Source organism: Piliocolobus tephrosceles, chromosome 14 (genome assembly GCF_002776525.5).
Source record: "Piliocolobus tephrosceles isolate RC106 chromosome 14, ASM277652v3, whole genome shotgun sequence".
Classification (NCBI taxonomy): Eukaryota; Metazoa; Chordata; class Mammalia; order Primates; family Cercopithecidae; genus Piliocolobus; species Piliocolobus tephrosceles.
Window position 1 is genome coordinate 39,891,635 of NC_045447.1, and position 17,052 is coordinate 39,908,686.

At 42.4% G+C, this 17,052-nt stretch overlaps 3 protein-coding genes across 3 annotated transcripts in view; 2 read left to right on the forward strand and 1 right to left on the reverse strand.

The window, feature by feature from the left end:
* Positions 1 to 1,351: 1,351 nt before the first annotated feature.
* SEC61B (SEC61 translocon subunit beta) lies at positions 1,352 to 9,584 on the reverse strand. Its single transcript, XM_023202821.1, has 4 exons — positions 9,462 to 9,584; positions 9,185 to 9,282; positions 3,831 to 3,932; positions 1,352 to 1,630 (listed from the first exon to the last, which is right to left on the reverse strand). Exons 1-4 carry the CDS (start codon positions 9,462 to 9,464, stop codon positions 1,543 to 1,545), a joined length of 291 nt encoding a protein of 96 aa, XP_023058589.1. The 5' UTR covers positions 9,465 to 9,584; the 3' UTR covers positions 1,352 to 1,542.
* A 241-nt stretch (positions 9,585 to 9,825) lies between these two features.
* Positions 9,826 to 14,418, forward strand: ALG2 (ALG2 alpha-1,3/1,6-mannosyltransferase). The gene is made up of 2 exons (XM_023202825.2): positions 9,826 to 10,279; positions 12,951 to 14,418. Exons 1-2 carry the CDS (start codon positions 9,932 to 9,934, stop codon positions 13,851 to 13,853), a joined length of 1,251 nt encoding a protein of 416 aa, XP_023058593.1. The 5' UTR covers positions 9,826 to 9,931; the 3' UTR covers positions 13,854 to 14,418.
* A 310-nt stretch (positions 14,419 to 14,728) lies between these two features.
* The window catches only part of LOC111536453, a 31,658-nt gene continuing 29,334 nt past the window's right edge, over positions 14,729 to 17,052 (forward strand). The window contains exon 1 of the mRNA XM_023202830.3: positions 14,729 to 15,615. Within this exon, the coding sequence (XP_023058598.1) occupies positions 15,557 to 15,615 (59 nt within the window). The 5' untranslated portion in view covers positions 14,729 to 15,556. The remainder of the gene's footprint in view (positions 15,616 to 17,052) is intronic.

The window sequence follows — 17,052 nt, forward strand, 5'->3', positions numbered from 1 at the left end:
GAGACCACGGCTAGGCAGATGGGTGCAGCAAAGAGAATGCACCCCTCACAACCAAACAGCTCCCCCATGTGGCTGCAGCATCTCCCCCAGAGAAAAAGGCCCCTCTGGACAGAGGGACAGATTTCTTTTTCAAATTAAAGGCATAATTTTTAGCTATAATTGGTACCATCAAATTCGATATCAGGGAAAAAAATCCATTATGGATACCATCATCTTTAATTTCTTCCGAATGAAATTGAGACATTTTTCCCTGCATTTCAAAAATGAAGACACCTGTTTCATGTAATAAGCAACTCACAGGATCCAAGAAAACCAGTTTCTCATCAATTTTTTCCCAATAAAATGCCATTTGTTAGAATTTACAAGAGCTCACTTACCAATATATTTCCCTAGGAAATCTTTTTTAAAGATACATATTCTCATCATTTAAACTTGACACTTTGAATCTAAAAGTACTTTACAGCTAGGATTTTAAAGAACACTAAGAAACTGCTTAACTGTTCAGACTTTTTCTCAAAAATAGGCTTAGTGTATGAAAAAGATGTTTCTAAAATTATCTGTTTTTTCTTAACTATTAATAATACACCTCTTTATCATTTTGTGACTCTGTGGGACAACTAGGACACTTCCCACGGAATACCCTCTCTTGTCAGAAATTCTGGCTTAGAGTTCTGGCTGCAGTATGCTACCTTTGAGTAATTCTTAGCATTTCCTAGTGCCCACCAGAAACTGAATCTTTATACCCAGTATGACAACATAAGCTAAGTGAAACTTAAGTTTTATTTCTGGTTAGAATTATATCGACTCAGTGGAGAAATGCTAGTATCTCACTCTGATTGGATAAGTCTTACCAAATTTTGAGAAATCCAATTTATCAAATGAATTCTCTCAAAAAGGGTTTAACAATAAGAGGTAGATGAATGGAAATCCCTGGTCTACACTCATAAAATTAAGAACTGAGAAAGAGGAGGCAAAATATAATCTACGGCCTTGAAGACAAAAGAACAGACTGCGACAACATTTCATCCAAGATCTCTGGTTTCTTGTTTGATTGTTCTCCTGAGTACCAGCTGCCTTTGGACACAGAACTGTCTGATGGAGTCAGAGACACACTCCTTGATAACCACAGAATACCCAAAAGGACAATCACCAGGGCAGAAATACCTAGAAGAAAACAAGCCAAGGGGAATTACAGAATCTTGGACTTGAATAACCACATGGTCATGTGAGGAACTGTCAATCCAACAAAAAACTCAATATTCACAAGACATATTTTCTACATATTTACTTACAAATCTAAAGGCAGAAAGACTAAGGGCCCTAGCAGTGAGGCATCAATGATCAGACTCAGTATAAGTGAATTAAAAAGTTTATTAGCCATAGAAAAAAACTGATTCCTCAAAATCAATTATTGATAAATCCCCTGTAAAACAGCAAGCTTACAGAAAATTTCTCTCATGAACAGATAGTCACTATACTTTTGGTCCAAGAAATGTTGGGTTTTTTCCTCCTCCTTCAGATGACAGATGGATGTAACTGAATCTACGAACGAGTGTACTTGCCCCAAATGTGCAACATAAATACAGAAGCGATGAACAGAAGACTCATAACCAATACTGGAACAGGGCCACTAGAAATAAGAAGAGAAAGCACGCTTACTTTTAGTAATAATATATTATTAGATCTGCAATACTAAAGATTACCTAGGGGAAAAGTAGAGCTAAGGTGGGCAGCACTCAAGGTTCATCCAGAAACATTACTTATATCATTTTAAAATATTCCTAAAATTATTATTGTGGATATTCTGAGCGTGTGATGATGGCATTGCAATTGTGTTTAGAAAGGATGAGCCCTTATCTTTTAGTAAAACATATCAAAATATATACAAATGAAATGATCTGATGTCTTAGAGACATTAATCTAATTTCAAGTATTTGTTGTCTTCTCAAATAAAAAGCAAAGTCTTTCAGTGCAAATGAACCAATTACCAAACTTTTCTTTTTCAAATTAAGATTTATTTAAAGACAACCTTCTGAATAAGACCTAGTATTTGCTAGCACACCAAGGTGACTATAGTAAAAAATAATTTAATTGTATATTGTAAAGTAACTAACAGTATAATTGGATTGTTTATACCACAAAGGATAAATGCTTAAGGTAATGGATACCCCATGCACCCTGATGTGATTATTACACATTGTATGCCTGTATCAAAATACCTCACATAACCCATAAATATATACACCTGTATACCCATAAAAATTAAAAGACAACCTTCTTGAGAAGGGTTTAAAATGAGTCCCCTGAAGAGCAACGGGCTTCAAATGTTCTCTCTGAGGCTGGGTTCAGTGTCTCAAGCCTATAATCATAGCACCTTGAGAGGCTGAAGCCAGGAGTTAGAAACCAGCCCAGGCAACACAGCAAGATTCTGCTTTTACAAAAAAATTAGCCAGGCATGGTAGTGCACACCTGTAGTCCCAACTACTCAGGACTAATTAACTAATCCAAATTTATCCAATTTTGTCTCCTGGAGTGAAGATCACTTGAGCCCAGGAATTCAAGACTACAATGAGCTATGATCACGCCACTGCACTCCAGCCTGGGTGACAGAGCAAAACCCTATCCCTAAAGGAGAAAAAAAAATTCTCTCTGAAATACTCAAACTACCTCCACCAAAGACCAAAAGGTTGGCAGTCAGGATATCCCCACCTCACATATCCCCAACCCCAAGAATTACTTCCTAGATATATTCTTATGTTATCATATAAGTCTCCAATATAAGAGGAAACAAGAATTCCAGGGAAGGTTTTGTAAACTAAATTTGTGATCCAAGTCAAGATGCTGGTTAAATTAATTAAAACTACTCCAAATTAATTCAATTTTGTCTTTTTTTTTTTTTTAACCAGATGGACAATATGCAAAGAGCATAGGACTTAATCAGAATATCCGGTTCCTCCTCTTGCTGTGTGTCTTCGAGCATGTCACTTTGCCTCTCTGAACCTGAGGTCCTCATCAACAAAATGGTAACATCTCTCACCTCCCTGGATTGCTGGGCAGATCAAACTAGACAACAGACATTGAAAAGTACTAAGTGCTATGTAAATGAGAGTTGCTGTTATTATTTCTAATCCTCATCCACCAAGTTTAGTCAGGAAACAGTTGTAAGCAGTGGTGATCTGGAACCTAACAGAAATCTGTGGGATGAGATCTATCACACAGTACCAGAAACCCTGAGCAAGGCATGGGGATAAGGGTCCCTGGATACCCATTTCCCATCACCTAACGAGCACTCCAAAGCCTAACAACTTGGAAAGTGGTATTATATGTTCACCCTCCTGAGTCTACTCACCACCCACCAAAGGCAAGGAGGCCAAGGAACTCCTGGTAACACAGCCTAATGGGAAAACCTCCATCAGGTTGTAATAATATCAGCTTATGCCTTCAGGAGAACTTAGAAAAATCACCCAATTCCTATTCAAATGATTACTCCTATTTCTCAGTATGGGGCAAGAACACTAAATGAAGAGCAATTTCATCTAATTAAGCAGTTTTCCCTCCAGTTCTCTCTGTTCTCATTATTTATTTCGACATAGCTCCATGAAGAACTTCCCTTCCTTTCCCTCACTCCGTGAAGAGATGTCATTCCTGGCCCTACGCTGCCTAATCGGTTGATAAACAGGCAAACCAAGCCCAGCCTGCCTGGCACAAACGAGGCTGTTGTGTACAGTAAATCTCATCAAGGCAAGCACCACTGGTGACAGAGACAGAGCGCTGCCACTGCTGCCCTGCTGCCACTGGACAGAAACACAAGGACTGTTCCTAAGACTTACACTTTGAGCCCAGGTGAATCTTCTGTGTAGAATCGCCACATCCCCCCCGTGCCTGCTGAGGTCGTGCGGCCTGCACTCCTTGTCCCACAGCTGGCATTTTTCCTGAAAGAGAGGAAAATGTTACAAATGGCCTTTTCTGGAAATTCTTAGAATAGCATTACAACATATGCTACCATTATTATACTGTTAAGGAACAAAAAAAAAAAAAAAACTTTCTTTGCTAGACTCCACCCAAATTCCTGCTTTTACTCCTTTGATCATGAAAACCACAATGAACTAAGTGCCTACCTGATGCCAACGCATACAATAACCCTGAAAGGCAGTCACGATTTTTCCATTTTATAAATGAGGCAAATTGGTCTCAGAAAAAGTTAAGCAAAGTACCTCAGACCCTGCAGCCAACAGGTGGCTGAGCTGGGATGTGAACCTAGCTCTGACCCTGGAGCCCAACTGCATGCCCAAAACGTCCAGCTGCCTCATATGGACAAAGCATTTCACTTTCTCCTCACATGCATTTTTCACAAAGCCACATAATAAATCCCTGTTTTAAAATGCCCTGAATCCATACAAGCTGATCTTAAAATAGCTACTTTAAAAGAGGTATTTTAAAATTAGTATATTTACTGCAAAGAGACAAAAACTTTAAGCTTTAATTATGTCCAGGTCCCAAGATAGAGTATGGGGCACTTTATAAAAAATTACTTTGTTATGTGTTGTCACTAGTTTTTTGTTTTTTTGTTTTGTTTTGTTTTTTTGAGATGGAGTTTCACTCTGTCGCCCAAGCTGGAGTGCAGTAGTGCCATCTTGGCTCACTGCAACCTCCGCCTCCTGGGTTCAAGCGAGTCTTCTGCCTCAGCCTCCTAAGGAGCTGGGATTACAGGCACGCGCCACCATGCCCAGCTAATTTTTGTATTTTTAGTAGAGACGGCTTTTCACCATATTGGCCAGGCTGGTCTTGAACTCCTGACCTCATGATCTGCCCTCTATGGCCTCCCAAAGTGCTGGGATTACAGGTGCAAGCCATTGCACCTGGCTGTGTTTTCACTACTTTAATATAGTGACCACAGATCTTGCAGACAGAGGTAGAATGTAAAAAAATGCAGAGAACACCCAACCAAAATGTGTCTCTCACAAGGGGATCAAGGCTTGTAAGATACACTATGTGATACACGCAGCCCTGGCAGACAGAAATAGTCTAGCAGCACTTAGGACTCCGCTGATCAGCAATAGGCCCAAGGAATCCTTTCTCTCCTCTTTGGGAGAAGCCCTCAGTCACCGGGGAACCCGATGCAGTAACTACCCTTCCATGCAGTACTTCCCCAACCCCGGCTGCTCATCGCTTCCCATGTTGGAGTGATACAATACGGGGGTAACCGGCAAGTGGCGAGAAGTCACAAGCAATCTTCTTCAGCTCATGTATCAACAACTCAGAAGTCCTAGTAGGGAGGAGAGAGAGGAAGCCTGTCTCATTGCTGCCTGCACCATTCAGCATCAAATCCCAGAATATCCTCCCTCAAAATCTCATTCCACTATCTGTGGGCTGATGATTCTCGATTTTTGAAAAAGGGAAGGGCATATAGGGAAGAGAACAGAAGTGAAAACCCTACTCCTACCATCTCTTCTTGCTTTCTTCCCCATTCTGGTCCTCATGCCCACTTTACCCAACCACGGTCTTTACTCCACACTCTGAATGCAGGAAGCACCGTCTACAGCTCAGGGAGCCTGCCCTGCTACATGACGGAGTGGGAGAGTGCAGTCCTGGTTCTAACAGGAAGAGCTGTGATCATGCCCGAACTTTGAAAGCAATCAGTGTCAAACCATGACTTGGGTCTATTGTACTACAAGGATTGTATTTCAGATACATTAATTATGGACTACGTTGTATCCTGGGAACTTAAAACTTCACTGTGTGACCATTTCTACGGGAAAACTGACTGTAAATGGCAAAACATAACTGTACAGGGATTCACAGAAAAATTCATGTCCTCAGAAAAGGTTTCACACACAGATACACGTCATTTCATCTGTGGGGTATGCAGCTGAACTCTTCCTCCTTATTCACTGAAAAGGATTTTAAGCTAGAAGATAAACTCAGTGTGAACATACTATAGTAAGTCATGGACTGAGCCAGGACTTGGACCCATGTACTTCCTACTATTCCCACAATCTCCCACCTCCAGTTCCTGACTTCAAAGTTTCCTGGAATTACAGGAGCCCCAGAGTAATCAGTCTGGCTTCTCTTAAGGTTTCTTATTTCTGCTGGCACATGGAACACAGAAGAGTATTTGAAAACCAGGGCCCCTAGAAATACTAAAGTGTACTCAAAATACCTCCCATTCCCTAGGGGAAGCTAAGTAAAGGTTAATAAAGCATACTTGAATCTCTCAAATTTGTATCTGGGGGCTATTTTACCCTTTCCTTCTGGTCACTGTACAACTGCCTCTCCCTTCTATACCTCAACACAATGGTTTTCATAACTAACCAGTTACACACTTTGTTCTAACATGGTGCTTCTGTCTGCTCCTCAAAGCCAAGCTTATTGACCTCAGAATCTTCATACTTACCCATTCCTTTTGCCTAGGAAGCCTATTCGTCCCCAAACCATTGTGTGATTTGCTCTCTTGCTTCTTTCAGGTATCTACTCAGGTATTACCTACTATGAACATCCTATCTAAAACACCTACCTACCTTCACCCTATCCCCACCATTCTCTATCCCCCACCCAGCTTTATCTTCATAGCCCTTATTGCCTGAAATTACATTGTCTTATTTTCCTTGCTTTTGATCTCCCACAGTGGAATACAAGGTTCATGAGTCCAAACCTTGCCTATCTTGTTCACAGACCCATCTTTGGAGATGAAACAGCATTTGGCATGTAGTAGACCTCAATACCTTGATGTCTATACATTGGTGGCTATTCCGCCATCTTAATATCCCTGATTCCCATTAATCCTGCTAGAACAGTATGTGGCGCTTCACATCTTTACAGTTTATAAAGCATTATTGCTCCTCACAGCAAGTTCCTTTTCATTGTATTTAGGAGAGCAAGAACACCAACTCTGGCCTGAGCTTAAATTTAATAACATTTCTCCTCCAAGGTAGTATCTATTACCTCATCAAGCATGGAGAATGCAACTCTGCACACAACATAATCCAAAGCACTATTATGAATCATTAACTTCCAATGTTTTCTCTAAGAGTTATAAAGCAAGGATATTCTTACACAACCAATACTTACTACATTATACTTATGAAATGATACTTAATCAGTACCAAAATTCTGGAAGGAAACACTGTCAGGTCTCTCAATACATACAACCATGGTCTTTCTAGTTACACTCGCTCTATCACACTGAATCCTAAAAGATGACACACCAACACCCACAACTTTAAAAACTGCATCTGTCTTCAAATGTTTAAGTTCTCCATTTCACTTGTGCATCAGTTATTTCATTTTTACTATTACATAAATAATTCCATTATCGTATGTACATTTGATAAATATGTGCTTTTTCTCTTATTTCTTTACAGATTCTCGGATGGCCAAACTTCCCTGCCACAGTATTACCAATTCTCATTAAGCAGAACCATTCCCAAGGAACCACACCCACAGGGCATGTTTTCCATTCCTGCACAAACAATCTCTGAAACCCAGGGTGGGAAGGGGACAGCACTCAAAGCCCATATAAGTTAAACCACAGCCTGATACACTCCTCTTGAACATCCCAGTGACAGGGAACTCACAATCATTCAGGATAATTTTACATTTCTGACAGTTCTATTAGAATTTCTTTGTTCTGATGTGAAATATTTCATGTAAGTTCAAATCATCAGTTTTAGATTTGCCTATTGCAGTCAACAAATGTCACATCCCTCTTCACATCCTTAAGAAGTTTCCATGCATGCGGTCAAGATCTTTTCCTCCCTAGATAAAACCCCACTAGCTCCTTCAAAAATCCCAAAACAAGATAGTTGCTTGATTCCTTCCTGCAGTCATTATTTATTGTGTCATGGCTTATGGTGGGTGCTGGGGACAGAAATGACTTGAACAGGTTCTCTGTTAAAAGTCTAATGAAGACATGGAAACATCACTGGTCTTACAATGATATGAACAAAATGTTACGTGAGCAAAAGGGAAAACTAGTAGCTACTGCTGCTTACAGTCAGAGAAGGCCTCAAGAGGAAATAACCCCTGAGCTTAGTCTTGGAAAATAAATAGAAATTTGCCTTGAGGTGAGGGAGAAAGTTTGTGAATTCAGAAAACAGTAACGAGTTCATGAGTGCTGGATCATAAGACAGCAAAGAAAGATTAGGCTGAAGGCTGGGTGCGGTGGCTCACGCCTGTAATTCCAGCACTTTGGGAGGCCGAGGTGGGAGAATTAGGAGGTCAGAAGGTCAAGACCATCCTGGCTAACACGGTGAAACCCCATCTCTACTAAAAATATAAAAAATTAGCCGGGCGTGGTGGCGGGCGCCCGTAGTCCCAGCTACTCAGCAGGCTGAGGCAGGAGAATCGCTTGAATTCTGGAGGTGGAGGTTGCAGTGAGCCAAGATCATGCCTCTGATCTCCAGCCTGGGCGACAGAGTGAGACTCCGTCTCACACGCAAAAAAAAAAAAAAAAGGGTGATGAGATGACTACTCAGAGCTTTTGTGGTCCCCCCCGCTTAATCTTTTTTTTTTTTTTTTAGTTCAGCAACAAGAAAGTAACAGAAACTACGCAGAAGAGTGAGCAACAGCAGAGTGAACGATGGATTGGAAAGGAAACAGCCTGAAGAGAAAGGTTAAGTAGCAAATGCAGGGCAGTAAGGAGAAGGAAAGAGCTTATGAGAAGGCTTTCAAGTACAGTTTAAAGTCTGGCATATGACTGGATAGAGAGCATAAGAAAAATCCAAGATGACGCTGACGTTTCTGGCTCCGAGTAAATGAGTGTACAACAGTGCCATATGGAAGTAAGGAGATATAATTGAGAGTGAGAGAGCTGAGCTGAAAAGAGACTAAGTTTTGTGTAGGACGAGTTATCTGTAGGACAGATTGCTTATGGGGCCTCCAGATGGAAATATGACTGCAAACCTCAGGTCCAGAGACACCAGTTTAATGACATCGGTTTTCTCAAAGTTATCTCTGACTCTATTCCAGTTTGTTAACTTTCCTTTTTTAAGAGTGGTGCCCTAAACTGAGCAACGAGAAGAAAATGTCGCCTTCCTCCCAAAAGGCCTTTACTCCCATGGCCACGTCACTAGAAGCTCATTTTGCCCCTGTCAATCTTCATATGTTAGGGTCTCCACCCCAGAACCAGCGAGTTCCTGGGTCCTATCTCCGACTCTGCAATCGAACGAACTGCAGGGTTCCTTACCTCTGCCGGACAGTGGATCCCGCCGCTCGGGCGGCCACGGCTTTGCTGGGAGAGCGCCCTGAGGATCCCACGTTAGTACCACTGGGGTTCGGACCAGGCTGTAGAGGGAGACAAGCAGACAAACGGGTGAGCGCGGCAGGCCTGCCCCAAAACCCCGGCCTAGACACCCGCACCCGAGGCTGGGGGAAGCAAGGGAGCTGCAGAGAAAAGGCACGGCGCAAAGCAGGAGGAGTCAGGGCTCCTGGAAGAGGCGGAGATCATGGAAGGGCCGCCATACCATGCTGGAGATGCGGGTGGCAAGGAGCTGACGCGGACGGAAGGAAAGTTGCGGAGACGCCGAAGGACCGGCAGCTGGCGAGACTGGCTCAGGCCCCGCCCCCGGTCTTGCAGGCAAGGTCCTCGCTGACTCCAGGGACGCCTGGGTCGTCTCAAGATATGCCTGTAGATAGTCTGCTACAGGTAACTTAGTTACCTGCTGTGTGGGAAGTAGACACCTCCGGCCTCTTTCCTTTGGATCACAACGTCCTTCATAGAGTCCAATCCCTACCGAAGGAAAAATATAACCAGGGTCAGACAAGCTATTTTCTCAGGCAGTTACTAGGCTCTCACAGATTTGCGCTGATGTGGCCTAACTGACGCACGTACGGCAAGGCGGGGTCGGCCCGGAGTGGCCAGCTGGGAGCTAGGGGGCGGAGCTTGCGCAGAAGACCCCCTCAGGGTGCGGGGAGCGGTTGCGGCTCCAGGGCGATGGCGGAGGAGCACGCCCGGCAACGGGACGTGGTTCCCAAGCCGTCGGTGCTGTTCCTGCACCCAGACCTCGGCGTGGGAGGCGCTGAGCGTCTGGTGTTGGACGCAGCGTTGGCGCTGCAGGCACGCGGGTGTAACGTGAAGATCTGGACAGCGCACTACGACCCGGGCCACTGCTTTGCCGAGAGCCGCGAGCTACCGGTGCACTGTGTCGGAGACTGGCTGCCGCGCGGCCTGGGCTGGGGCGGCCGCGGCGCCGCCGTCTGCGCCTACGTGCGCATGGTCTTCCTGGCGCTCTACGTGCTGTTCCTCGCCGACGAGGAGTTCGACGTGGTAGTGTGCGACCAGGTGAGGCGGCCGCGGGGCGGGCTGCGCGAGTGCGGACCTCGCCGTGGAGGGCGGCCGCGGGCATGACTCCTGAGAGAGGACCTTCCCTGTCTGCGATTCGGAAAGATCGGAACTGACCTGGAGAATTCAGGGCTGGGAGCGAGCCTGTGGTTCCCTAACTTTAGTGTTAGAGATTTTTAAAGTTGCAGATTCCTGGACCAGGAGCCATGAGGTGGGGCCCAGAAATCTGCATTTTAACTCGGTCATCGGGTGATTTGGATGCAGATAGTCCTTGGGGCTCGCTGTGAGAAACGCTGTCATTCGAAGTCAGCTTCAGTCACCTTTTACTAATGAGTAACTCGCGTGTTGTCTTATCTCTTATCTGTTATTTTTGTTGACTCTCCTTTCAGGCTATTTGCATCCCGCTGTCCTTGTGTTCGCAGCCAGGCCACACCGTCCTCAGCAGTGTCATGTGTTAAAAAGGCCAAGCTGAATATATCATACTCCTATTAAAACTTGTACATGGCTCCCCATTGGTTTTTGGAGAAAAGTTCAAGCTTTTTACCTTGGTCAATAATGTCCACCTGGATCTGCCCTGTAGCTATTCTTGACTCTTTCCTTTATGCATTTTTCCCATCCTAAAAAAGATGACTTTAAAAAGTAACATTTACTCGACTAAAAATTCAGTAGTATAGAGGGATGTAACCTAAAAGCCCCATCCTAGTCTACTCCCTGAAGATAGCCACCGTTAAGTTTCTCTTGTATTTTTTCAGAAGTTGTGGTAACACCAGCCTGTGTCTTTTCATAGGCATATCTTCTTATTGGTACATAATTGGTATTATGACATACCTACTCTTAGGCATCTTCCTTCTTTTTCAACAAAAATTTATTTATTATTTATTTAGAGACAGAGTCGCTCTGTCTCCCAGGCTGGAGTGCAATGGCACGATCTTGGCTCACTGCAACCTCCTCTTCCAGAGTAGCTGGGATTACAGGCGCGCGCCCCATGCCCGGCTAATTTTTTTCTATTTTTAGTAGAGATGGGGTTTCACCATGTTGGCCAGACTGGTCTCGAACTCCTTACCTCGTGATCCGCCCACTTCGGCCTCCCAAAGTGCTGGGATTACAGGCATGAGCCACCGTGCCCAGCCGGGACATTCTTACCTATCAATATTAGAGATTCACTTCATTCTTCATAGTGGCCAGAAAATCCACTTTTGTTTAAGTGTGTCATAATTAAACATTCTTCTTAAAGGACACCAATGCTGTGACTAGTTTTTTGTAAATAGATCAGTGTTGTAATGAACATCCTTTTACTTCTTTTTTTTTATTTTTTTGTACTTCTGCAAATACGTCCTTTGAGGAAATTCCTAAAGTTGGTGTGTCTAAAAGTTGTTAATTTTAAATATCAACAGCTACTGCCAAGTTTATCTACCAAAGAGGCCTGTCACTTTACTGCCCAACAATGTATGAGCCATGCTTTTGTCTGCCTTGGATATTAAAATTAACCATTTTAATCTTTGCCAAACTGATAGGTGCAAATGGCATCACATTTGTATTTGCGTTTCTTTAATTATGACTCCTGAGTTACTTTTCATCATCCTTGCTTGCATGGAAGCTTTCTCTTTAAGTAATATGGACATTTACCAAACATCCTGCGTGTGTCAGTAGGCATGAGGCAGCTGAGACTATAGTGGGTAGAGGAAAAATATTGACTTGGAAATAGGCATCCTGGATTCAAGTTCTGTTATCTACTGCTTTAATTAAGTGGCTTTGAATAAATTGCACGTTATGCCTAAAGTTACCTTCTTCAGGTGTTAAGTTAGCTGAGACTAAAATGACTTATAAAAATTACCCAACAAGAAAGTCTGTAGTAATGCCAGCATGTAGTTCATGCTCAATGATGACTAGCTTTAATATTTATTGAGCACATACCGTGTGCTAAACTCCTTGTGTTTTGCATGTATCAGTGCATTTAGTCATCACAAAAATTATATGGGTTTTTTGAACTATAATTGTCACCGTGTTACAGAAGAGGAAACTAAGACCCAGAGTGGGATAAATTACTTGATCGTGGCCACACAATTAGTAGAGCTGAGATTCAAACCCTGGCAGTCTTGAATCTAGAGCTTGTGCTCTCAACTACTGTAGTTCGTTCATTCATTTCCTTAGGAGGAGAAAGATCTAGAGCGGCACTGTTCAATATGGTAGCCACTAGCCACATGTGGCTGCTGAGCACTTGAAATGTGGCTAGTCTAAACTGAGATGCGCTAAAGTTAAAATACAAACTGATTTTGAAGATTTAACGTGAAATATATGTATATATAAAGTATCTCATTAATACTGTTTAGTATTGATTACATTTTGAAATGATAATGTTTTGGATAAATAATATGTTAAAATTAATTTCACCCTTGAAAACATTTTTAATATCACTAGATTTCTATTAGCACTATTCAAGAGGAAACCACTGGACTTGAAGCTTTAAATATTTAGCACACATCTAGCAAACGTCTCTAGCCTTCTGTACACTAGGCATATGGTACTGGCTGAGAGTCTTGGGGAACAAAACAGAAGTAGACATTGCCTATGAGGAGCCCACAGACTAGCATGCAGGGTGGGTGTCTGTGTTTTTGGTTTGGTTGAAGTTGAGTTGACCACTTTATCTGCTGTTGATTTTTGCTTTGGCTAGGTGTCCGCCTGTATTCCAGTGTTCAGGCTGGCCAGACGGCGGAAGAAGATCCTGTTTTACTGTCACTTCCCAGATCTGCTTCTCACCAAGAGAGATTCTTTTCTTAAACGGCTATACAGGGCCCCCATTGACTGGATAGAGGAATACACCACAGGCATGGCAGACTGCATCTTAGTCAACAGCCAGTTTACAGCTGCTGTTTTTAAGAAAACATTCAAGTCCCTGTCTCACATAGACCCTGATGTCCTCTATCCATCTCTAAATGTCACCAGTTTTGACTCAGTTGTTCCTGAAAAGCTTGATGACCTAGTCCCCAAGGGGAAAAAATTCCTGCTGCTCTCTATCAACAGATACGAAAGGAAGAAAAATCTGAATTTGGCATTGGAAGCCCTAGTACAGCTGCGTGGAAGATTGACATCCCAAGATTGGGAGAGGGTTCATCTGATCGTGGCAGGTGGTTATGACGAGAGAGTCCTGGAGAATGTGGAACATTACCAGGAATTGAAGAAAATGGTCCAACAGTCTGACCTTGGCCAGTATGTGACCTTCTTGAGGTCTTTCTCAGACAAACAGAAAATCTCCCTCCTCCACAGCTGCACGTGTGTGCTTTACACACCAAGCAATGAGCACTTTGGCATTGTCCCTCTGGAAGCCATGTACATGCAGTGCCCAGTCATTGCTGTTAATTCAGGTGGACCCTTGGAGTCCATTGACCACAGTGTCACAGGGTTTCTGTGTGAGCCTGACCCGGTGCACTTCTCAGAAGCAATAGAAAAGTTCATCCATGAACCTTCCTTAAAAGCCACCATGGGCCTGGCTGGAAGAGCCAGGGTGAAGGAAAAATTTTCCCCTGAAGCGTTTACAGAACAGCTCTACCAATATGTTACCAAACTGCTGGTATAATCAGATTCTTTTTAAGATCTTTATGCTATGTTCATTAATGTCATTTTTATGGATTGTGGACACAGTTTTGAAACCAAAAAAGAAACCTAGAATCTAATGCAGAAGAGATCTTTTAAAAAATAAATTTGAGTCTTGAATCTGAGCCACTTTCCTATATACCACACATCCTTGTCCACTTTTCAGTAAAACAATCTCTTGTGCTATAATCATTCCAAATTTTGCCAGTGTTAAGTTACAAATGTATAATTCCATGTTCAGTGGAGTAATTATATTTTCTTGGGACTATTGCTCTTCTGTCTATAAATTTTGAATGATACTGTGCCTTAATTGGTTTTGATAGTTTGTGTGTATCATTATCAAAGTTGATTAATTTGGCTTCATAGTATAATGAGAACAGGACTACTGTAGTTCCCAGAATCAATCCACTGAAGTGTTCACTGTCATCTGTTAGGGAATTTTTGTTCGTCATGTCTTTGCCCAGATCCGTAGCGAGAGTGCTCTGTATTTTTTTAAGATAACTTGTATTTTTGCACACTGAGATGTAATAAAAGATGTTTATCATGAAAAAGAAACTATTAGATTTTGGTCTCCATAATCTATTTTGGTATTGTTATGAACATGGATATGACAACCAAACTGGAATAGCACACTAGGGTAAAGTGGATACTGAAGAAAGAATATTGTCACACATGTGTTGTGCACCTCGTTTAGGGCTTATTTCTTAATATCATCTAGGTCATTAGTTTTGTTAATATTTGTGTTGTCTTGACCAAGCTCCTACTAAGTACAGGACACAAATGTTTTTTTTATCTTCCAAGGCCTAGCTCAAATGCCACTGCTGCAAAGCTTTCTTTGACTCTCTGGCCACTTCCCAAACCAGAAGTGATCTTCCTCCTCCATATACTCTAGCCTTTTCATGACACTAACTTATAGTTCACTGTTTACCTGTTGGTGTAACAGCAAATTATAAATAGTAGTTTTCAACATACTTCTAAGGCTAAATTCATTTCCAAGAGTAGCAAAGCTTACTAGCCAAAGGCTCCACATTTATCAACTCTTAAAAGCTAGACTTGAGAGCCTCATAGCCTATATGATTTTGAGTAAATTAATCTCTGTACCTCAGCTGTTTCATCTGCAAAGTGAGATAATTGTACTATTCTGCTTTCCTCATAGTGCAGTTATAACAGATTGTGATCATAATTACAAAGTACTTAATACTTGGCATGTAGTATATATATTAGCTATTAGTATTTTGCAATTTGGGGATATTGAAAATTAGAAGTTGCGTGTTGCTTCATGCTACACTACCATATTGTTCTTTTGGGGCTCTTCAATGGGTGAAATTGCATTTTACAGTTTATCATGTGCATCTGTGTCACAGGAGTATTTTGGCAAAATGATTCTGTACCAAAAAGGAGTACTATAAAATGAGGGTGCCAAATATATTGAGTCTTTTATGGGATTAAAAGTTCTGTCGCATTCCATTTTCTTTGGCATCGAGAAAGCTTACCATGCAGTACAGAAGGTATGATTTGGTTCATGTGTTTCTGAGAAATGGAACCTTTCCAGGAAGCCTGGTGGCTCTTATCTGGGAGTTTAGCACAGATAGACTTGGCCACACTGTGACCTATAACATGGTGTTTACCTTACTAAGCAGCACTAAACATTTGCATATTTGACCATTTTTATGCAGATCCTTCCAAATGGACTACATGGATCCATGGAACCTGATTTTAGCTTCACTTCATTGCCCTAAGCCCGAGTGAGTAACAGTAAGATTTCACGGGTCTGGGAGGGATAGAGTCCTGCCTGCCATGAGCTTCCAGCTTCTGCCCATTAGTTCCTGGTTCCTGAACCCTAGAATGGAACTTTGCCCCTAAGAGGTGTTCACAGCTTCCAAAACTAAGCTGAAGTTAGGGAAAATAGAACCATGGGACATTAAAAGTGAATTGTTGGGGCCTTATCCACAGTCATTCTGGTAATTACTTTGTGCAGGGCATGATAGGAGAGACATACATATCAGATGCTTACTCCACAACAATTCACTGAGGTGTAGGTGTTCTTCCCTTTTAGGTGAATGTAGTTAAGCAACTTGCCTGTGTTCCATGGCTTTGAAGCATGGACAGAATCTCAAGTCCCTCTGATTCCAAAGTCCAACCCCTTTATCATTCTTCAGTCTGCCCTCACCCTAACCAAATTCTTTGTGTAATGTTTTTTTCAGTACAACTCCCTCTGCAGCACTGCAGTTGTAGTTGTACAGGTCTTTGGGTTTAGAAAGACTTTGCTATTTATTGTCCATTTGCCTCTTCCCATCGGTCTTCTGAGGTTAAGTATGATTATCCCTTGTCTTATACACAAGCTCAGAGAGGTGAAAGACTTGCCTGAAGGCACACAATTGAAAAGTAACTGAACCAGCATTCGACCCTTAATTACCTGAGCCATCCAGGACTTTGCACATAATGGAATTTCTCAGTCTCCTCCCCTTTGATATGCATAAATATTTGTCCTTCATACACACACACACACACACACACACACACACACAAAAACACAATGGGCCAGTGGAAGAGGGAGTGTTATGTCCATAAAGAGATCCACTCAGCTGAGGGGGAGCAGTATTGCAGTTCTTTGATCCAGTGACAAATGCTACTGAACCCCTATTTGGACAGCCTTTAAAGCTTTTGCAGAGCTCGTTAGAGATTGTCTTATTTGCTCTTCACAGCATCCTTCCAGGTAGTTATAGGCATTTTTAGAGATTGAAAGTCTGAGGCTTACAGCTAGGAAACAGTGGAGCTACAATTCAAACCCACGTATGTCCAACTTGAGGTTAACAGTTATTTCAGTTGTATTACAGTTGCCTCTTCAGCAAATGCTTCATGACCAGCCTGACCAACATGGAGAAACCCAGTCTCTACTAAAAATACAAAAAAAAATAGTGGGGTGTGGTGGTGCATGCCTGTAATCCCAGCTACTTGGGAGTCTGAGGCAGGAGAATCGCTTGAACCTGGGAGGCGGAGGTTGCAGTGAGCTGAGATTGCACCATTGCACTACAGCCTGGGCAACAAGAGCAAAACTCTGTCTCAAAAAAAATACAGAGTAAAAATGAAGCGCCAGAGGACTTCACTGCCCCACTCTACTCACTCCATCTCTAATCAACGATCAGCCCTTCTCTGTCCACCTTTGCCAGGGTCACTAATTG